Here is a 22,789-nt window from a genome sequence, read left to right on the forward strand (position 1 = left end):
CAAGTTCAAGATTTCAGCTACCAGCATCCCTTTCTTTCATTGTGTAGTTATTTATTTATTTATTTGTTTATTATTGCCAAAAGAGTTCATATTTAGATGAGACCAATAGATTGATTAGCAAGATGTATCAACACACAAACATTATACAGCGGTCCCTCGTTTATTGTGGGAGTTACGTTCTAAAAATAACCTGCAATAGGTGAAATCTGCGAAGTAGCCAACTTCATTTTTTACAATTATTATAGATGTTTTAAGACTGTAAAGCCCCTCACTACACACTTTATACACTTTTCTCAGACAGGCATGAACATTTTCACATTTTTCTCTCTTGTTTAAACACTCTCAAAGTTCAAGATAAAACCCTGTTTACAGGTCCAAAACACGGGAATAGAAAAGTTGCGAAAGAATTCAACATTAATGAATTAATGGTATGGAAGTAGAGGAAGCAAGAAGAATGAGTTGAGTAAAGTTTGACTTATCTGACTGTTTTGTTTTGCTTAATTAGCCTTATTATCCGAAAAATATGGTAACTTCTACCTTCCTTTAGCATGTCCAGAAGTCCAACTTTTTGTGCGATGGTTAGCATCTTCCTCCGCCTTTTGGGTGCTATCGCAGGCGGCTTTGACGGTGCAAAATGTTTCATCAACATTGTTGTGTTTGTTGTCGGTACGGTCCAGCACTTCAGAGTTGCACTGCTAGCGATCGAAGATTTATGTAAATTTGACAAGCTGAATGCATTCTGTACTGTACAGGAGACATGGCACGGAGGAGATTGATTGACAATAGTCTACAGCCGATCAGGATGCAGAACACAAAGTGCTGTAAGAAAAAAAAAAGAAAAAAAAAGCCTGCAAAATTGCACAAAAAAAAAATCTGGGAATCAGCAAGGCCGCGAAAGGTGAACCGCATTATAGTGAGGGACCACTGTAAAATAAAATAAAATGTTACTGTCACAGCACAAACTGTTAGTGCAGTTATTCACACAACAAGTCACATCATTTGTTAAGGAATTTAAAAACGGTGAACAGCACCCATCCCTTCCTGGATTATACATTTTAGTGCTTCTGCAGCAAAGGTGGTAACAGCATGACTGAGGAGGACAGTGAGTGGATGGGCCTGTGCAGGTCAAACTTTGGGAGGTACCCTCACGTCTCTTTGAAACTAAAAAAAGGTCATTTGCTAGCTTGGAGCTAGTTTGAAAGCATAACCCTACTTGAAAATTGCAACAAAAAATGTGTTGCGCATATTGCGTGCACACAGTAAACTGTCCTAGTGTGTGGTGAATTCACTGATCCACTTCTGCACAGCAAAGTGACTCGAGCCGACTGCCCCCCATCAATGCTGGCTGCTAGTCCATGTCATGTGATCTGCTGCCGACCATAGCGAAAGAGAGAGAAGGAGAGGCTGATCATTTTAATGCAGGACCTCATCGGTACTTGCACCCTTACTCCACTGCTGGAGTAAGGGTGCACGTCATCATTAGCATTAGGAGAAATACATTTTAGCACTTACATGTTGACTATTTTTCAATACTACAAGTCGTTATGTGGTTTAGTCCCTGCTGCTAGCAGTAGGGGTGCAACGATACACAAAATTCACGGTTCGGTTCGGTTCGATACTTTGGTGTCACGGTTCGATTTTTTTTCGATACAAAAAATGTTCATGCTTTTTTAATTTGTCATTTATTAAAATTATAAATATATATTTTAACTCAAAAGTACAGTTTTTAAATTTAATGTTGCTGAAAAAACAAAGTAATAAAAAAATAAATCTATCTGATCGAGAAATCACTCATCTTTGGAAAAGAGAGTTTATTACAGAGAAATGGCTCTTTCCAAAATAAAAGCTATACTATACGCTTCTTCTGGGCTATATTCTCAGCATATATTAAACATATCAGGTCCCCATAAGGAGAATCATGTGCTAACGGTCGTCTAAATGACTCGGGTAAAGTTTGTAGCATGCGTGCTTGTTGTTTTTGTCTGCTTCCACTTGTCTTTGCACTAGGATGATGTCGGTGTAAATGTGCAGTCATATTCATTGTGTTCCCACTAGTGCTGTCAGCGTTAATCTGAAATGACATTAACGCCACAACACGGCAAATCTCCGTTAACGAGCTACCGCGGATTGCCCCGTGCGAGGGGCTGGACGGCGTCAACATGTTAACAAGCTAACTACGCTAACGTAGTAGTTCCCACCCATGTAATTGAGCATTGCGTGGCACATCCGACATACTGTTTTACTCTTGTCCATGACACGCTTACCTTCAGGGTCATACTTCACATGAAGACCAAAATAGTTCCAAAGGCCAGATGTGAATGAGGGTGGGGGAGGTTCAATTTGCCATGTTGCAACGAGCTTAGCTTCTGTCTTGCTAGCTTGCGCTGCCCTTAGTGGATCTGCGCTCGACAGTGCAGCCTAGGCAGAGTAGTCGAACGCAGATCCACTGAGCTCTCAACATGGACAGCATCGTCAGAAGAAAAGTTGATAAAATAAATTAAAATTTTGTATTGTTCGATACATATGCGTACCGAACCGAAAGCACTGTATCGAACGGTTCAATATCGATACGAGTATCGTTGCACCCCTAGCTAGCAGTGAACAACCCCTCACAAACCCACTGGAACAGCAGATATCAGAGAGAGTCAAGTTACCAACTAGCTGGTTATTGAGCATTTAGCAAACAGAGAGCCAGACATTCCACCCATGAGTGGAGGTGAAGAGCAAAAATAGTATTGACAGAACAGACAATATTCAGCTTAATCAAAATTAACCATTAAACATGACCCCAGATTAAGGATAATGTCACTTTGCCTCTGCCGCTGGTAGCTACCAGTATGGAAAAGAAATAGTAAAAACTTACAAAAGACTTGCATAAGATGTGGCCTACTTCATATAGTGAATCATATAAGGCTTATATGATTTACTCATGAAAGTGGCCACTTTCTCATTACTTTCATATATTGCTTTAGTAAGTATCCAAAACATACAAGTTTCATTTATATAATTTTTCAAGGGATCTTATATCTTTTTTCACTCTTGTATGCTTTTCATACAAGTTTCACACAAGACAGATACAAACTTTATAAGATTTATATATATCGTTTCCATATGGGTAAGATATTCATCACGACAATTTTTGTAAGCTAATCAAATACTAATGTTGTGTTTTTAACCTCATAGTTGAAAAAGTAAATAAATGTGCATTTAATCCACACACTATAAACACAATTGGTAAAACAAGTAGTCAAAGTGCTCGCCACTGCATTGCAGTGAATTCTTGCATGTGTTGAGGCTGGCAACCACCCTAAAATTGAATTTATCCATAAGTGTCTTCACCAGTATCAGTAACATCAAAAGTGTTACAACTGATTAATTTTTTATAAAATGTCCTAACAAAGATTTATGTGTTATAGCTGATTGGGATCAAGCTAATATGAACTGCTTTGTATTTTATTGGGCTGTTAGTTTTACTGTAATGCATAATTTTAACAAGCTAATCATTTTTCTTATTGTAATCATTATCAGCACAGTAAATGCTAAACAGGTGTAGCTGAGTTAAGAGTGCGATATTGTTCTCTCAAATGTAATGAGTAGCTAAAGCAAATTATGGCTGCCTTGAAATCGTGCTAGTACTACTTTGCTTTACAGCAAATTAAAGAAAAGATGTGTGACGACACTAAGCAAGAAACCAGATCTTCAAGTTATAAGAGAAGGTTTTATTACCAGTGCTATTTACATAGAAATAATACAGCCTTGCCCCAATTCCCCCCCATAAATCTACACACACACACACACACACACACACACACACACACACACACACACACACACACACATGAACAAGCATACACACTCGCAAGCGTTCAGAAAGACACAGACAGCTCCCACTCAGTCCTGTATCCAAGAATATCTCCATACAACAGAAAAAAAGACACATTCTTCCTACATCTGAAACAATGTTGAAAGGAAATACAGACAATCTGAAAACAAAATTTCAAGTAGAGCTAACTCATTGCAGAAAAAAACAGCATTCCTCGTGTTAGATGTGGTCTGTTTGAGACATTTTGTGTAGAGATGAGATTGAGCTGAGAGAGTAAAGAATGACATGGAGTTGAAATTAGGAATTAAGCGACAAAAAATAATCATTCTTTCTTTTAATATGTTTTCACAAAGGCGGACTTTTCAAATAGCAGCTGTGGTGACACTTGGCCCTGATCGGTCTGAAATAAAATGCAGAGAATTTGTCCTTTGAAGCACAAAGATGTTCACACACACAGTGATAGACACAAACACACACACACAACCCGAGTCTGCCGCTTTTGAGCTTATTTTAATTCTCTGTGCCTTAAAAATGTGGCCACTAGATGGCAATGAGTGCTTCGGAGCAGACAGCGGTAATGTCACAGATGTTGTCTGCCCCCTCTTTTGTTTTCTCTCTTTAGAGGAAGGAGACCTCAGCTGTTGAAGGACATTCTCCATTATGGGTTCAATGTTCTTTTGAAAATCAATTCCATTAAAACATGTTTTTTAAAAGGGACAGTAACAAAAGGAAGGTCAGGTGAAGCAGTGTGCAGAGCAGAACTATCAGGGCCGCTTCGATGGGTGTGAGATTTGTCCGTGTGTGTGTATGTGTGTGTGGGTACAAGTGTCTGTATAATTGTGTCCGTGTTTTGAATAATGGTATAGACATCCTTCTTTTGAGCTATGATCAAGAACGCTTTGTGTGCATTAAGGGACTTATAGCTGAGACGTGGGCTAGAGAATGTCAGTGCCGTGCTGGAGGTGTCAGCGTGTCTATCAAGTGGCAGCTTTTGATTTGACATGTTGGCGAATGTTTAAAATAAGCTGCCTCGATTGAAACAGGCGTGTTTGTAGATGAACATTAAAGCATGTATCAAAACCGGCTCCTTTGTTATGCTGAGCGTGAAGTGGCATTGAAGAGCAACAGAATGGAAACTAATACTGCTTTGAAGCAATGTCTTAAAGAAGGTGGTGAGAAACTAAGAGAACTAAACATGTCCCCTTTGGCATTTCTCCCTATTAGATGATACCGTCGTTAACGTCAAGGGGAAGGCGAGAAGCATTTTTGCTGGGTGGAATCGCATTTTTTTTCTTTTTAAATATATATATTTCAAGTCCAGTAATCCAGGAAGGGATATGCTTTGGAGTGTCTACTGGGCAGCAAATATTACGTTCTCCTACAAGCTATCCCATTCTTGATTCTGTCCATCAGTTGTGAAAATCAGTCCATAAAAATCTGAGCTGTAATTTTCACCCCACAATGTTTTTTTGTTTGTTTGTTTTGTTTTGTTTTTTTAATTCATCTCCTGAATTAACTAGGCTGACATTCAGCCTAGGCAATGGTCCCTGTGTTTTTGTCCTTTACCAAGCGGTGGTTTCTCCCATCTCCTGGCCTTGGTGGGACATTGGAGCGCTGTAACTGGAATTACTGGCCAAGGAGAAAGGAGGACTGGGCCCACCCCCGAATGCCTCCCCCGGGACAGGCTGAAGTGAGTTTGGTAAGCCCGGCTCTGGACTGGGAGTTTCCGCATGGGAGATCATGTCCGTGAACCTTTGGTCATCTGACGGGTGGTGGCCTGAACCCTCCATCGCTCCGGGACCAGAGCCCAGGATGTAGGGGGAGTCAGCCGGAGATTGAGCCTGTGATGATGGAGGGCCATGGGGAAAGAAGTCGTAGTTGCTCCCTGGTCCATAATAGTCACCTTGGTATTCTGTGGTGTAAGAAGAGAACACATGTGGTTAGACTTTCTATCAGATACATAAAACACTTACAGTTCCCCCAAGCAGTCTACATTTATACACACGGCTCCACCCCTACCTAAGTGGTGAAATTGATCATGTCCAATTCCCAACCAACCGGTCTCCAACAGCCTCATTTGAGTGTATAAACAACTCCACACCTCTCCACCTCAGTTCTCTCGCCTCTTACACAGTGCATTCATCTCCCTCTCCCTCATTCAGCTCGCAGCCATGCGTGTACCTCGATGGATTCCCCTGCAGAAACTTCTGGATTTGGATGAGAAATTCCAAAATGAGATTCCAGCTTCCCTGCAGCCCTGCCATGTCCTGTCGGCTGCTTCTCTCTGTCAGGTCTGATGACAAACACCAGCACTGTCGCTTGCTTCTACATTACTGGGTTGTGGTTATTTGCTGAACTACGGGTGGTTTCTCTACTTTAGTGTTGATCACTCAGCAAAGAATTATTTTTATTATTATTCAACCAGTCCAAAAGAAATGTCAGAGGTCAACACCAGATGTCCCACACAGTTTGACATCTTTTTATTCATTTCATCTGACCAACACTTCACGACACAAAATCAATTTTGAAAAAGTAAAAAATAAAAAAGCAAAATTAGCAAGAACAGCTCAGATGTTAAAAGTTAGAAAAGGAGAATGGCATTAAAATGTCGTTAGAAATCTTTTTTTCATGCTATTTCTCCTTTTTATTTATACCTCTCTCCACTGTTTTATCCACTACATCGTGCTTTCACAACTGCAAGAACGCTCTGGCTTTCCGCATCGTGTCAGCGTGACTCCATCTTGCCATGTTCCCACTGTGTTTGTATCCAGTGTCACGATAGCTAAGCCCCGATGACAACCATGATATTTAAAGGTTTATTATCAATGTTATGTTAATATTGTATAAGATTAGTATCATAAATAACTGTATAACTGCTCATTCTGTATGTTTTTGTACACATTTATTTCCCTAATCTCTCGCCACAACCTTGAATTCGCTTTTGGACTTCAACCCTCATGCAACCAAACTACCTAATTATGAAAATGACCGAGTGAGGTCATTCACCATACTTGTGCTCTTTCATTTATCTGACATTCTCAGAATTTCTAATGTAAATAATTATGGGTTTCAGTCATTTTTATGAATTAACAGCATTAACCCATTCATCTCCATCAGCACTTTGGGCATTAAGTATTCGCCTTAATGCTTCTGCAGTAGTTAGTCTTTATACTCTAGCTATGTTAGCCAGGAATCCATAATTAACAGAAAAATATATTATAAAAAATATTTTATACATAAACTACAAAAAGTTGTAAGTAGATCAACAATATGTGGTGGGAAAGATTTCAGTCATGACCCTATTCAGCCACTTGAAGGCTAATTAATTCCCAATAAATAAAATACAACAAACAGCAAAGTTATAGATTAGCTTATGGTTACAAGTGAATTTTTCATTACTGTGATAATCATGAAATGAAAGCAGGTCATTGTGACTTTTTGGACCGTTAGTCACATTATTAAAAAAGCCAAATATTTTGGCATCAATAGAATTAATCTTTTGATTGCACAGATTTTTGTGCAACATGTTGTTACACCTATAAGAGTAGATTTACTCTTATAGTGCATCATACAGAATGGCTAAAAATATATCTGTTGCAGAACCTTTATGTTTAAAATGCTTCCTCTATAACACTCTGAAAAAGACTGAGCCAGGACCGTGGTTCGTCTGCACCTTCTCCTGGCGTTCACTTCAAAGCGCTGCAGCAAACAACTGACACATTAATAACAGATTTTGTTGCTTTCAAAGATGTTCTTCATTGCATACTTGGATAAATAAATATTTCCTGGTTAACCTATGACACTGACTGGCATGCTTATGCCTCTTAGAGGTTTCAGACATCTCTTTGTGTTTCCTCGCTCGTACTTCTACAGCACAATTTTGTTTCTGGTTCCCATAGTAGAAGAAGAGTTTTGAGTGTCAAAAATAAACAGTGACATCCCCAAAGACTATCCCTGTTGACTGCATAATTAAAACAACTTTCTAAGGGATTATCATCGCTTATAAGATGGTCTTTTGATCCAGAGTACCTGGAAATCTGCCAGTCGAAACACAAAATATGACCTTCTGGTCTCGGCTACAAATGAGAAACCTATACTAAATTTAAACATATCAAATAATGTAGCAGATATGAAGCCGGTAACCATTTACTGAATCAACCCTGCAAACTCCCTGTAACTTCTTTGCATGTAGTGTGTATGGTGCATTTAGTGTTTTAAACTGGCAACAACTATGGTCTTTAAGATGAACACTCGTCTTGCCAAGGCTATTATTAAGGGCAGCCCATGCTACTCTTGAGGTTGTCTCATAGATGTAATGCAATCACCAAAGGGCAGTTCCACTCAGCTTAGCCTAGCACAAAGACTTCTTTTGACCAGCTCAGCACAAACAGTGGAAAAGAAAATGCTAGCTCTGACTGAAGGAAACAAATCCACCCATAAGAATTCACATTAAACTGTGATTGCACGTAGTCATGCAATATAATAGCTTAATTCTACATGCAGAATCGCAACAGTAGTATATTGTCAGTATTTTAGAGACCACCCAAAATGTTGCAAATCGTGTTTTCAGGGGAGCTCATATCCTATATACAGCAGTCAACCTGAAAAAGGGTTTGTATTTGTACTTTTTGAGATTTAATGTTGCAGACAGGAAGATTTAATCTAATAACTAAGACAGACTATAGCTGTTCCCGAGGTTGTATATTGAGCTTTAAGCTAACCTGTTCCTTACATACAAGAAACTTAAATTATATGAATATGTGCCCCTATTATTAGAAAAAACAAAATGAATCGATCTTAAATCAACACAGCTATGCTTTCAAACAGGCACTGCAATTATTCTTCCACTACAGCCAGCACAGTGGACTCAGATGACAAGTAGCCACAGGCAGTGCTTGCACTGCAAAAAGTCTGGAAGGTGATTTTTAAAATGATTAAATATTAAGTGATTTTCTATTTCGTGTGTTGTTCATCATAAGCAATGACCAAAACAGTTTAGAAAGAATTGATTGGCTTAACAAATAGCCTGTTACTTTATACACTCTTTGCATCTACTAATCAACAATTACTACAAACCTTCAACTGCCTCCTGTTTCTCATTCCAAACTCCCAGAGTTGCATTAAATCTATTCGGTTTCAGCACCGCCGTGAACCGAGATCGATGACAGGTTTTATCCCCGTGCCCCAGATGCTACACTAACATTTTTCCACTCCTACCATATGTTCTTCTCGCTGCTATTTCAGTCGAAACGGGGAGGCTCGAGAACTAACAGGTTATACCTCAAGAAACATTCGGCCTAATTGTAAAATCTGCATTTATTTGTCGTAGTGTGTAATTTTGTTTTATTTATTTGTTATAAATTATCAGGAGGTATAATCAAAGGTTTTGCAAACAAGCTAATTGTTAGATTTCCCAAACAGGCTCCTGCTAGTTCAGCTGACCTTGGGGATAAGCAAAAAGCTTGGCTTGTGGTATGTTCATGTGTGTGCGGATGAAAGAGAGAGAGAGAGACCAGGGTAGGTGCTGAGGGGAGTGTCAGCTCTGCAAACTATAATTACACTCATACATGCAGATGCATCATACCACACACACAGGCATCCCTCGCTCTGAACAGCAGCAGAGGAACACGAGGAGGCAGCGAGCTTAGATAAAGGCAAGCAGGCTGGCCTGCGCTGCCGTGGGACAAAAGGGTGTGAAAAGCAGAGTGCAAAGAAAGCGAGAGACATGAGAGCGAGGGATGGAGGTTTTTTGTCCTCTCTTTTCCCCTCCCACTCCCTGTGTTGCAGCCTTGATGGCTCCGGTTTATTGTATCCTCAATGCCAGGGCCCTTCAGGTAGAGGTGCAGGAGGTGCTGTATGGAAACAGCAGCTCACAGACTGTCCATCAAAAGCAAACTGCTGATATGCATGACAGGTGCATCGGCTTTATTCCTGCAGTACAGTGTGGGGCGGCTGTTGCGTTAGCGCTGTGTTGTTATCTCGCTCTTTTGTCTTGAGATTATTTTCTTTTGAAGCAAAGGGTCTTTTTTCTCTTTATTTTTTTATGACCTTTAAAAAGCAATGTTTTTTTGACAATCTCTACACCAACTGGAGAATCTATTTCGGCAACAAACCAACTCCTTTTTTTATGAAACCTTTGGACTATAAGTGCAAATGCATGCCTTGTTTTCCCCTTGTGGCAGCAGAAATATTTCATCAGGGTGTTGTTCGTTGTAGTTATTTGCATTAGAATGGTCAGTAAATTAGTGCACTAATAAGTCTAGCTTATCTTATATAGCAATACCTAAATATATTCCTGTATGGAGGTATGTGTCTGGCTTTGGTTAAAATGAATGCATCTCTCTTTAAAATTAATAAATCTTCTATTCATTTTTACGTCCTTATCGAACTCACCCTTTCTTTCTTTGAACAAGTATTCTTCTATCACAGCTGTGTTTTTAAGACGGAAGCTAGCTACTTTTCAGAAAGTGAATGACACTCACAAGTTGTGATCTTGGAAAGGGTTATTAGGTGCAACTTCATGCTGAATAAAAGTTAAGAGAGACAAGAAGGGAGACGTGTTTCTATTGCTGAATGGCACAGAAATCAATTCTCACAAATATAGTGGAGCCATTACAGGTGCCATTTTTGAAGTTCACCATTCTGAAAGGCCAAAAAAAATAAATAAATAAAAAAAATCACACTTCAGTCATGCCACCCATGCTGCAAGCTTTGTTTGCAAAGTGTCCCACTGGAACATATGTGCTCCAATCTAGCATTTTCTCTCCTAGGTATGTAACAAATGTGACAGTTCAACAGGATTGAAACTTTATTTACATTCCTCTGGGCGCGCTGAGATAACCAGACTACAGAGCTGTGCTCGGAACAGTTAACAGTTAAAAGCTTCTTAGCTGGTTATTGTGTACCACACAAACTGAGTGCAGCGTGCACGAGATTAGACTTAGACTCAAGTCCTGATCATTTCATCTCTGAACAAAAGATGAGTGGATTCAAGAAAGTAATGTGAAAGCAAATGATCCAATAAAGTACACTGGGGCTCCACCTGTATTCTAATATATAGCAGATTTATGTGATATACTTGCAATGTGAAAAACATCCTCTAGGCACCTGCTTTCCTCAGAACTGCAGTTTGCTTACACAATATCACCTTTTTTTGAGTGTGAAACCAGGGATACAGATTATATTTGCTATTGCACTCGCTCCATATTGCGCATTAATATTGCAAGAGGTAAAGAACCTGCAGGTGTGGTATTTGAATGTATTTAAAGACACAGCAAGAAGTGTGCACTAAATTTGTGCTAGCACTGCATCTGTTGTCACAGTGTTCATTTCTTACCTCCATAGTAACCGTAGGCTCCAGGTCCTAAGATGTCTGGGTCTTCCAGCCTGCCTCCCAGCGGCCTCATCCTCCTCGGGCCCCTGAAGAAGGCATGCCGTCGGGCACCCAGAGCACTCAGCTGCTTCATTCTCCGTTCTTTGGATCTTCTGTTCTGGAACCAGACCTGAAACAAACCAGGGTCTGAGTTATCAGCCGATCTCATCTTTTTTCTTTCTTTTTTTTTTCTTTTTCTTTCTTTTCTTTCTTTTTTTTTTTTTTTACAAATTTGTAGTTTATTGTCATCCTTTTTCAAATCACCATTCACTCAAACTGTGGTAAACCTTGCAGAGCTTGTAAAAACGCACAAATGATGTCGATGTGAGAGTAACACTGGGGTGTGATCACAAACAAAAAAAAAAAATCTGTGAACCACAATTGAAAAGCTAAAACAATTACATATGGACCAACTAATCATTTTAAGGGTTTTTCTTTCTGTTAATGCTCAGTGTTGCAAAGTTTGCACCACTTTCAAATTCCACAATTAAATTCAGATGAATTGATTCCTTTAAAGAGCTTTTATTCAGAAGCTGCAAACTATTTCCCAGAAATGACACAACGTACTTGCCTCCCAATTATCTGGCACCTCTGCACCCATTTTGAACTGTATTTACTGTACCACAATTAGCTGTGGCCTGTTTTCATTTGTATTAATTGAGGTGTAAATGCTTGAAATTCAGCTTCAAAAATGACTTGATGGGCTCTATGGGTTTTTAAAGTATAAAAACCCATAAAAATGCCATTAACAGAAAAAGTCAAAGAACTCAATCTCATATGAACATTCTGCAGTGCGACACAAGAATTACATAGGTATAATCAAATCGTTGTTTGCACATAATGAATCGGGAGGCGTTTTGTGCTACAGTGTTAGAGTTCATGTCAAGAAAGCACAAAAGGATCAAAATGAAAAATTAGGAAAGCCAGCGATGACTGAATAATAACAAGAAAGGAACAATTTCTGCTCCATTTTTCCAGTGATGATGGCAGTTTCCTGTTGCAAATTTCAGATGAATAGCAAAGTAATATCAACAGCCCCAAATACAAAGCCATATGAAGTTAAACCACTGAGATTAAATAAACTGTCTTTCAAAGACAAACAAAGGAGGGTTTCAAAATTGCAAAACGGTGCATCATATGGAAGAATGTCTTTGAATTATAAGCACATAACACATCTCGTTTCGCCTTTGCTTCACTGCTGCATAATGATCTATGTTCACACCAGCTAGGCTATGCCAGAGGGAGAATCCCACTGTGCTACAGATTAACAAAAACACACTCACAAAAAAAAAGAAAAACACACACACACACACACACACACATATCCCCCTCCACACATACACCTAAAACTACTTAGGCTCTGCACTCTGTGCTCCAGCGGCAAACGCAACACCTGCTTATTGAGAACAATCATCTAACTGTAGGGTACATTTTTATGGAAATGCTCTCGCTTCCCTTGAGAGAGCGTTGCTTAGGGATTACATACGCATGCTGGAGAAGCAGCGTGGCTCACAGGGCTCCCTGCGTTGAGAGCAATGGTATTTAACACACACTGAACAGGGAGGAAGATGACGAAACGCAGCCTCCATTTTGGCTCCGAGCAACACACACAGGCGGAGGGTGCAGAGGTGGAATGGGGAGGTGGGGGGGGGGGGGGGGGGCTTATCGCAGCCCAGGCTGACTGACTGATATATCGACTGGTTTGCTGGTTCATTGAATGATTGATTGATTCATTGAGCGATTGAGCTCTGTTGCTGCACACTCGCACATGCTGGCTGCAGTTTATGATATAGATGAAGCGGTGGAGAGGCACGGGCTGTAAGTGAGTAAGAGCGGAGAGGTGGGAAAGGGGAGGGTGGTATGTAAATCTGTGAAATCAGCGATAATTACAGTGAGTGCACAAAAAGCCACATCACAGTTGGCAGAGATGGTGCTAATCATCCTAACACAGTCTGCACCCAGGCATCAAGCATGTGTGCTTGCATGTGTGTCTGTGTGTGTGTTTTGAGGATGAAAAGACAGGCAGAGAGGTCCAAAAACAGTGTATGCTTGTGTTGTATTGCACAACATGTTTGTATGTGGGTTTCCTCTTACCTTTGGCAAAAACAAAGCTAACCTTTCACTAATTTCATGGCTGTGCATCACATGTTATTGCTGAAACAAACACAGTCTGCAGCCCAAAAAAGGAAATTCTTTTACAAATAATGTATTTCTCATGCATCAATAAAATGTATTAGTGTAAGTTCAAAGTGTGCTTTGATGTTTTTATGCTGAAATTACAAGCAAGTAGGAGACTCTTTTTTTATAGAAAAAATAAAGTGTGATTTATGATTTTGAATGCAGTAATTTAAAAAAAAACTTGCATTTAAATAAAAGTATCAAATGTTGTAACCATATTTCTATAAAAGTCAATCATAAATAAATAATAAAATAAGTAAGTGTGAACATTAAAAACAATGCTTTTCTGCATATTGTGAATCTACTGTTAATGCAAACATGAAACTCTCATTTTAGGCACCATGCTGCCTCCAGTTCCATATGTTGGACTGTTTTTTGGGGGGGTTTATAAGCTAGGGAAAAAAATGCTACAGTACAAAATAAAATCAACCAAATCCATATATTTCATGAAATACTTCCACAACACAAAAATAAAGCCAAAATAAACAAACAAGGAAGACAGTTTACATACAGCAGGTGGTGGGGTTCGTTTAAATGTGGCATATATTCATCTAATAGTCCGCATCGTGTTTTGGCATTTCACTAATAGATGATGAGGCTTTCAATTAAATGTCTGCACATTTCAGTAAAATTAAAAAGTAATTCCTTTGATTTATAATGTGTCATCTGTCTCTAATCTGTCCGTGTCGCCGCAGATCCCTCCCTCATCTGAATCGAAAAAAAAAAGTTCCAGCGATCCACAAACAACACAGCTGATCTTACCTGGATGACGCGCATGTTCAGCCCTGTTTCCTGTGCCAGCTGTTCTCGAATGTGCCGGGTCGGTTTCGGCGTGGCAACAAAAGCAGCCTTTAACGTTTCCAGCTGCTTGGCCTTGATGGTGGTCCGGGGCCCCCGCCTTTTGGCCCCAGAGTTCTGCTCCTCGTTCTCAATATTGTTCGTTTCCTTATCTGAGGACGTTGAATTGTCCGTCTCTTTTATGTCGTCCTGTATTGGGTCCTGCAGATCCGGCGATAAACTCCTATCTGTGCACGACGACACTGGGGGACGGGGCGGATGGGTGGGGGGACAAACAAGAAGGAAGGTCAGGTCACGATCCGAAATGTCAAGGTGGGGGGTGGCGGGGTGCGGTGGGTGGTGGTGGGGGGCTGTTTTAATCAGCCTTGGAGATGCACACAAGCGTTGCTGACTATTACGCATCCGAAACTTGACCTAATGGTAAATGAAATGCGTTTTTACGCCCCTCGGTGAATTTTTGTCTCCCAGTTTCTGTTTTCCCTTCTTTTTTTATTTGTACATTTATTTTTCTTAAATAATATCTGAAGTATCAAACAAAACGCAAAAAACAAATTCGCAAAATAATACCAAAGAAAATAATCCACAGTCGCTAACATCTCCAATTTACGCACACAAAAAAAGATGACATACGGGCATGCAGCCATATTACATTTGCGAGCAAATGAAGAGATTTATATTGGAGATCAAAACAAAGGGTTTATGAAAAAGGGACGCGTGACACCTTTAGTAAATAGGGTGTGGAGTGGAGTTGCTGCCCTCCTGAGCTTTTTATAAGGATAAATAGAGTGGAATGAGGATCAGCACACACGGCCAGACCAACAGGCTCATCCCCAGTGGACCCTGACGTATAATAACAGAAAGCTATTGTTCTTTGGAGGTAAATATTGAAAGTATTCATCTCATAAGGTTACTGTGAGATGCTCTCCCCGGAATGCTGCAAAAGCTCAGCATCAACTTATATTTAAAGCCGCCACTTCTGCTTTTCTTTTGTCTATTAAAATGCTGATTGCCAATTTATTCATCCGATTTTTTTCTTTTCTTTCTTTCTTTCTTTCTTTTTAAATCGGTTCCACGGTTATTAAAATAAACAACGCCCTCAGCAGCCCTCTTATTGTTATCATTGCTTATTGTTGAATGGGAGACAAAAACGCAGCGCAGGCCTGGTGTCGCTTCGCTTACCTGAGTTCAAGTTGACTTCCTTTATGGCCCCGGAGCTCAGATAATCATCTTTGCACACAAACTTGTTCTCGTCTATCACATAGAGTTCTTCTCCCGTGGACAGCTGTTTGTTACACACCATGCAGGTGAAGCAGTTTAGGTGAAACACTTTGCTTCGAGCTTTGCGGACCAAGTCGTTCGGCGAGATTCCCTGCAGACAGCCAGCGCATTTAGTGCCAAATCGCCTGCACGGAAAACGAAAAATGAAGGTGAGATTGAGATTTTTTTTTTATGACGGCAGCGCGTAAAGGGGTCTGTTAGAAATTACCCACATCCATCATATAATCATTAATACTAAAAAGAAGCTGGTATTAAAATAATATTAGTTTAGGAGGAATAAACAGGTTTAACGCCTTTAGTTTAGCAAGTGATATAAATGTCACTAACACACAATAATAATAATAATAATAATAATAATAATAATAATAATAATAATAATAATAATAATCCACTGTAACGTTTTTAGTAAATAAAACGTAACAGGTAATCACTCAACCAGAGCACCTCTCTCTATGAGAGTGTTGATAACATAGCCATTAAAATCATTTAGAAAAAGACTTTAGAGAAAGGTTGTTTTTTTTAAACAACCTTCCTAATTTTGATTGAGGTGCTCTGACAATAACCCCACGCAAAACGTATTAGTGACAATCAACACATTGTACTCGTGGATATATTATAGGATTAGGCAGAGTAGGAGCATCTTAGCGTGCAAATCTTCTCTTAATCCATATTCACCCGCGCTTAAATAGCACTGGGTGGGAAGACTCATCGATTTGATACACAAATAGCCCAAAAATAAATTCACTATTCCCCCTCCTCATTTGCCGGGGTGAGTCCGTTTTTTCCCCTTTCTCTCTTTTTAATTACTCTCAAAAGAAGTGCGATAAAGCACATTTGACTGAGTGACGCTTACAGTATTTCTCGCCTGCCCAGATGTCTTTACTGATGGAAAGAGTTTGAACAGATGCTTAAGGCTCACTTTGGGCCTGCTGTAGCTGGATTTTAAGTCCGCCTGTCGGGGGCTGGTTAAGCCTTTGGGTGACTGCAGGCACCCTTGTTGTGGAGCATTGTTTTAACACTGTGCTTGCCTTTCCATTCACTTACAATGGTATCGCATCACTATCCGCTTTTCACATGCGTGACCAAGCCTCCCCCAGCGAAAGGGCACAACTCTACTTACACAACAAATGGACACATTAGGGTGATTACTGTTTCGCCTAGCTAATGGCTGGCCATTTAAATCCACCGCTTGATGGGACCTGTGGTAATATGACGGCCAAGGCCGCGCGAGGCCAATAATAGCCCCGTCCCAACAAAGGCTGATGTGTCTTACATGTCATTAGACAATTTGGGAGAAAATAACTGACACATACAAATGAAAATGATGCTAAGAGAGTGACAAACAAGGGCTTCACTTATCACTCAATTACCTGGAACACTTTTTGGAAATTGTGAACCGGTTAATAGCCTAATGGGTGTTTGAAATAAAAGTGTTGTCTGGAGCTGGAAATAGATTTTTTTTTAAAGAAAAGAAAAAAAAATAAGCACAGAATACACGAGGATACAGAATCAATATATTTATATGTCCATTCTTTTATAATAGAGGCCCCTTTTAACGCCACACGGTTCATATCATTTCCTAAAAATGTCACCACACAGAGATAGGTAAAAATCATGCATTTTAAAAAATTACGGATATTATTAACAAATAAGGGAAAATGTATACTTTTAGATTTATCTTAAATTCCTTTAACCATAAAAAAAAAATCCAAGTACGGGTTAACGTGGCCTATGACCTGAGTCCAGCGCACCGAGCTCGACTTTATGTGCCAGGCTTTAATTTGTATTTTTTTTCATCCTGTTCTTCTATTTTTTTAATCAATCTTTAACCCCAAAATAATTTCCCTTATTGTAAAGGTGTTGACGAATGCTTGAATCAAAGCGTGATTTCTTTCTTTCTCTCTCTCTCTCTCTCTTTTTTTGAAGACCTCTTGATTCCAAATTCAGTTACCTGAAAAAGTCAATTTTGCAATAGAGCTTTCCGTCTCTGGAGAAGCACTTCTCGGTGAGGTTGCAGTTGCACTCACAGCACTGGACGCACTTGGCGTGCCAGGCTCTGTCCAGCACGTTGAGGAGGAACCGGTCCAAGATGGGCCGTTCGCACCCGGCACACTGGACCATCATATCGCCGGCCTGCAGGACGCCGAGTGCCGACCTACCCACGCGGACTGCGCTGCTCGGACTTGGGCACTCCGAGTTTACGCGGAACAACGTCTTGGCTCAGAGAGGTATGCTGTCAGGCGAAAACTGGAGGGACCTGTCGTTCAAAGGCAGCGGAGTGACAATCCCCGAGAACTGCTGTAGTCCTGGTCCTGTTTGGTCGCTGTCCTGCTACTTGTCACAATCCACAAATCCAGAGGAGAAGAGGGGAGAAAAAATTCAGCTGCGCCAGCTGATGGACTGCGTAATGGCCAAACCAGACATGTTTTCTCGCCAATTCAATGTTAAAACATCATTTTTTAAACGTGTTTACTTCTAAATAATTTATCCCTTTTGCTCACGCTTTGTTTGGGGTCCAGTAATTTCCTTCAGGCTCACCTCACGTCGCCACTTGCACGTCCCTGTGCCTTGGTTATCACGAGGTTTTGCCAGCGCGACGCGCTTCCTGCGCTGAGATTGGATGACGCCCTTGTTAATTCCCGTGCCAGAAGAGCCAATCAGAGCGCAGTTGTTATGGTTACACGTTCATAGCTGTAGCCTCCGAGCGGACCCTGAGCAGAAAACACCTAGGCCGTGGATGCAGGGTGTTTGTAGTGGCGCTGATAGAGGCCAACAGGCATGAGGAAGTTTCACGGTGGGTCACGGAGACGGCACTGGCTTTAGAAGGGAATGCATCAGTTGCAGGTTAGACTATGAACGTCAGAACATTTTACTGGCGATGAACGTGAAAATGTCAGTGCATAGGTACAACGGGCACGCCTCTGAAATGAATCGGACTAGAAGTAGCTTGTTGGGAGAGGGAGTAGCCGAACAAGGCTGTGCTGGGCGAAGACAGGAGGAGGAGGGGGTTCGCGGGCCTTTTCTCATGCAGAAAGCTATTTGCAGGGAAATGCGATGGATTAGCAGGAGCTCATCAATAGGGAGAGCGTGGTCACCCGGCGCTTTAACAGAGTGGCCACCAATCGAAGGGAATTTCAATATTTACCAACAGCCTCGTTTTGTTAGTTGCAGTTAAGCAAACATGCGATGCGCTAATTCGTGTTGGGTGAGACTGTTTTAAGCATAATGGGGCCTCATTTGAATGAAATTAGGTGTGAATTTTGGCTCATTTTACACGACTGAAGGCCATTCAAGATAACATTTAGAGGAACAGACAAACAACAAGGTTGTTAGTTTTAACAGAGGAAGAAAGGAAAACTGTTAGGATCTATCTATAAATGTTGATACTTGTATCAACATTTAGGTGCTTTTACTATGAAAGGTTCTAAGAAGGTGTTAGCTTTAAGATAACGAATATTTACTGATTACATAAAATTTAAAATAGTATTGATAATATTTTTTTTAAAAATAGGTCACAATATTTTTAGTTTCATTTTACCAAACAGGCATCATGATGGCAGAAGCTATGTATAAAAAATGCTTTCTTTCTTTCTTTCTTTCTTTCTTTCTTTCTTTCTTTCTTTCTTTCTCCTTATCTACCCTATTTGTTTTTTTCCTTACTTCAGTTTCTCTTTTTACTGTCTTCCTAAATTGTTACACTGATGGTGTGTAGAGCGTTTAAAGGAACCTCCGGCCTTTCAGCTATGACACGAGTTATAATTAGTGTTAGTGTTCTAAGCAAAAATTAGTGTTTTTCTTATCAAAATGATGCCACACATCCAAGTGTGGATTTACTCTACAGGTATCTGTGGTTTAACCTGGCCAGATCTGGTTTTTGTAGAGATGAGGCTGAATAAGTTTCCTGAATTACTCAAGCTTCAATGACCTTTAGCCCACAAACTGAGATGGAAGGTGTGTGTGTGTTGGGGGGGGTCAGGGAGGTACAGACAAAAAGCCCACAGTGGGAAAAAGAGCATGTGAGGCAAACCTCTTGTTTGAATGCAGCTGTGCAAGGGTATAAAGAAGCTCTGTTTGCTTTTGCTTTGTTCTGCTCTTCTGTGCACGCTAAACACCACCCAAAGAGTGAGACACTCACCTGTGGAGAAAAAATGAGGGAGCTGTCCATGGTACCAAAGGCAGCAAGCACCAAGGACAGCAGCAGGCTTCCCTTTTTTTCCCAGTGAGAATCAGCTGACCTTACTAACAATCACGTGGCATCAAATTTAGGATGCATTCTTTGTGATCCTTAATTGCTTCCTTCTCCACTGTCGTGCAGACAGCAGTCATATCACCTCATTTAGCTAATGGCAAAACACACATTTGTCTTTTATAAAGTAACTTAAAAAGCAGCCCACCAACAGAGCAGTAAAAATGTCCTAATAAAACATTAACTTTGAATGAAAAAAATGAAAGACAAAGTAAAGTTCACTTACCTGCACCCTGGAATTTAGTTTCATCACATACAAAGTTTAGCAATAAAATCCCCCTTTTTTGTCTTTTTGCCTGCATAAAAAAAAGGCTTTGTGCATGGTAAAGTGCTGAAGGACTGATTTTTGTCATTCAGCGCATAAAAAAAGATTGGAATACCTTTCAAAATCAGACGAGAATAATTAAATAGAAATTTGGATGAAGCGTTTAATAATAACATGTTTACTTCTGAAATTATTAGTTTGTTTTTAAAGGACAGGGTGGGGTTTGTTTGCGCGTTGCAACTGTTTATGCAGGCTGACAGACCATCACAACACATATTTTTCAAGGACCAACATCTGAAGTGGTTTGAACATCAGTCACCTTTCTTTACTGAGAGGTCTTCATAAAATATCTCTGCCGTGCAGCATCCAGGTCTCTCCCTCTCCGTAGTTTTATTCATAATGCAGGAGGAATAAAGGCGATAATTTAAACAACACAAGTAATGTCCACAAACCCTGAACCTGGGATTTTCTTCAGTCTCGGTTCCTACAGCACTGAAGAATCTGCACTGAATTTGTGCTGATTAAATTTATGAAAATGTTCTTAAAAACAGGCAAACACCCCATCAGGTTGAAGCAGCTGGATCATTTTTTAGGTGCTTTCTTTGCACTGCGAGCTGAAATGAAGTCTTAAATTGAAGGGAAGAAGTGGTGGAGGGGAATGTAAATCTAGAACAGGTACATAAATAAATGGGAGACATGGGGAGGGGGAAAGAAATTCAGCCCTCACACCCAAATTCAGACCTCATCTTCAATGCTCCACTCCCCTCCACTCTGCACCATCGCAGCCCAGACACCTGAGCAGACCGCTTCCTCCCCTCTCCTACCTCCCTCCCATGCATGCGGTGTCACCCCAACCCCAAAGGCGCGCGCACATGTACGCTCAAGACCACCTCCAGGGCCCCTCTTTGGCAGGGCCAGTCCCAGGGGAGAGGTTAGTATGATGGATGTCTGATTGGTAGCCCTCCCTTAGGGCCTCCCTCTCCGTCACCTCTCTGCGCTCTGAATTAAAAGGCCGTTTGTCTCCTCTGAGTCCTCAGCTGTAGAGCGCCGGCCTGCAATTTCACAGCACTCAGAGAGAGAGAGGGAGACCATTACAGAGGAGGTTGTCAGGGGAGCCATCAGAGCCCGGACACGCCTGAGGGACTCTCTCGCTCCCCTCTATCTTCCCTGCTCCTGTCTCCTCCTGCTCGGCACCACCAACACCTCTATCCCACTGGAGGCAGCCAACCCTGCCCTCACAGATAAATTCATATTCAAGCATGTATGCACCTATATGCATATAAGATTGCATAATTGAATGCACACGTGCTTGACACGCATCACCGGGGGCATTGTTATTTTTAAATCTACCACTCGGTCTTGGTTCTTAAATAAATTAACACAATCAATTATTTAAAAATAAGTACGAGAATAAGAAAAAGAACATCACATTCAGTCTCTCAGAAAAGCCACCTTGAATTCATTCATAGTCTGAATTCTTTCCCTCAGGATTTGCTGCCAAAGCCTTACTTGTTTTGTTTTTTTAGTTTAAATTGTGGTGGCTAATGTTAGCCAACTTTAGATAGTGCTGTATAACTGACATTACTGAGTCAGTTTGACTCCATCATATGTGATGTTTGACAGTGTTAAATATAGACTATATAAAAGATAGATGTACAAACCAGTGGATGTAATGTCATCCACTGGTTTGTGAAGCCTCTACTTGAGCAATTTGTCTGTCACCATCTTGTTTTTGGGAAACCAGATCTCAGAAGTAACGAGTAGATCTAACAAAGAAATCAAGGACACCAAACACTCATTTAACAGTGACTTGTCAATCATACAGTAGGCCCACCCTAAAAAAAAACACTGTGCGCTATTCATCTAATAGCGAACATAATTTATAAAACATACATCATGTTATATTAACTATGATTTGAAAATACTAATTGAGATATTCAAATCATAAAGGCAAAGTAAATAATATCAGACCCAGATGCTCTGTCAATCTTTCATGTACATTCTGTGTTTTAAGGGCTACTTGTCATATTTCTTAGCATACCTTTGAAAAGTTTCTCTTTCAGGGCATTCGTTTAAGGTATTGTGTGGAAAAGGTCATGCTTATTTGTAGAGTATTGTATAGTTTTTTTGTATAGCACATTTAAAACAACAAGCAAAGCGTTTCACAGGTCTTAAAAAAACACACACATATGTCAAGGTTTAGCTCGAATTAAAGGCCAGAGAGTAGAAATAAGTCTTGAGCAAGTAGTTAAAAGTAGAAACAGTTTGAGCAGTTCGATTATGAAATGGTAAGGCATTCCCGAGACTTTGGCAGCAATTGAAAAAGTTCAGCCACCTCTGACAAGAGTGTGGACATGAATAAGATCAGGTCTTAAAAACAATCAATAAAATCTTAAAATGAATCATAAAATTGACAGGAAGCCAGTTAAAGTGATGCTAAAGCTGGAGTTCATGTTTTCTCATCCCAGTTAAAAGGCGAGCAGCAGCGTTTTGTACCAGCAACCTATATACAAACAATTACAGTAATCCAGCCTTGTCATAATAAGAGCATGTATAAGTCTTTGAGTCCTTATAAAAAAGATATGGCTTTGGTTTGGCCAACAATCTCAACTGGAAAAAAAAAAATAACAAAACTCTCAAAATCTCAAATTCAAACTTTCCACTTCCATGTTGTTAATTTGTTGTGAAAATTGTCTGCATATATCTCATACACATGTATGTCTCCAATTGAGAAATAAACCATTAAGATCCATTAAACTACCACATGTATATTTATATATTTGTGTGTGTATGTGTAGCACAGGCTGTGTGTAATTTCAGTTGAATTAC

The 22,789-nt window shown here is 40.2% G+C and overlaps 1 protein-coding gene and 1 long non-coding RNA gene across 3 annotated transcripts; one reads left to right on the forward strand and one right to left on the reverse strand.

The window, feature by feature from the left end:
• The first annotated feature begins 315 nt into the window (after positions 1-315).
• LOC120718743 lies at positions 316-12,499 on the forward strand. Its single transcript, XR_005692553.1, has 3 exons — positions 316-662; positions 5,642-5,646; positions 12,489-12,499. It is a non-coding gene; the product is annotated as an uncharacterized LOC120718743 (long non-coding RNA).
• lhx5 (LIM homeobox 5) lies at positions 3,509-18,258 on the reverse strand. Of its 2 annotated transcripts, XM_040007416.1 has the most exons (6): positions 17,951-18,258; positions 17,401-17,780; positions 15,351-15,574; positions 14,136-14,413; positions 11,160-11,325; positions 3,509-5,735 (listed from the first exon to the last, which is right to left on the reverse strand). In XM_040007416.1, the coding sequence occupies exons 2-6, from the start codon at positions 17,571-17,573 to the stop codon at positions 5,386-5,388; spliced, it is 1,191 nt and encodes a 396-aa protein (XP_039863350.1). In that variant the 5' UTR covers positions 17,574-17,780; positions 17,951-18,258; the 3' UTR covers positions 3,509-5,385. The 2 variants fall into 2 exon arrangements, with proteins under 2 accessions (XP_039863350.1, XP_039863349.1); XM_040007415.1 differs by having other exon boundaries at positions 17,401-18,258.
• Positions 18,259-22,789: the final 4,531 nt, after the last annotated feature.

The sequence above is a fragment of the Simochromis diagramma genome, unplaced genomic scaffold, assembly GCF_900408965.1.
Source record: "Simochromis diagramma unplaced genomic scaffold, fSimDia1.1 OVJJ01000682.1, whole genome shotgun sequence".
NCBI classification, from domain to species: Eukaryota; Metazoa; Chordata; class Actinopteri; order Cichliformes; family Cichlidae; genus Simochromis; species Simochromis diagramma.

Bases quoted from the DNA above. Each gene is read 5' to 3' on its own strand.
- lhx5 (XM_040007416.1), bottom strand. From the start codon at position 17,573: ATGATGGTCCAGTGTGCCGGGTGCGAACGGCCCATCTTGGACCGGTTC. The intron at 15,575-17,400 runs GTAACTGAATTT...TTTTCCGTGCAG, and splicing joins TGCAAAATTGACTTTTTCAG to GCGATTTGGCACTAAATGCG. The intron at 11,326-14,135 runs GTAAGATCAGCT...GGTTTGTTTCAG, and splicing joins TGAACATGCGCGTCATCCAG to GTCTGGTTCCAGAACAGAAG.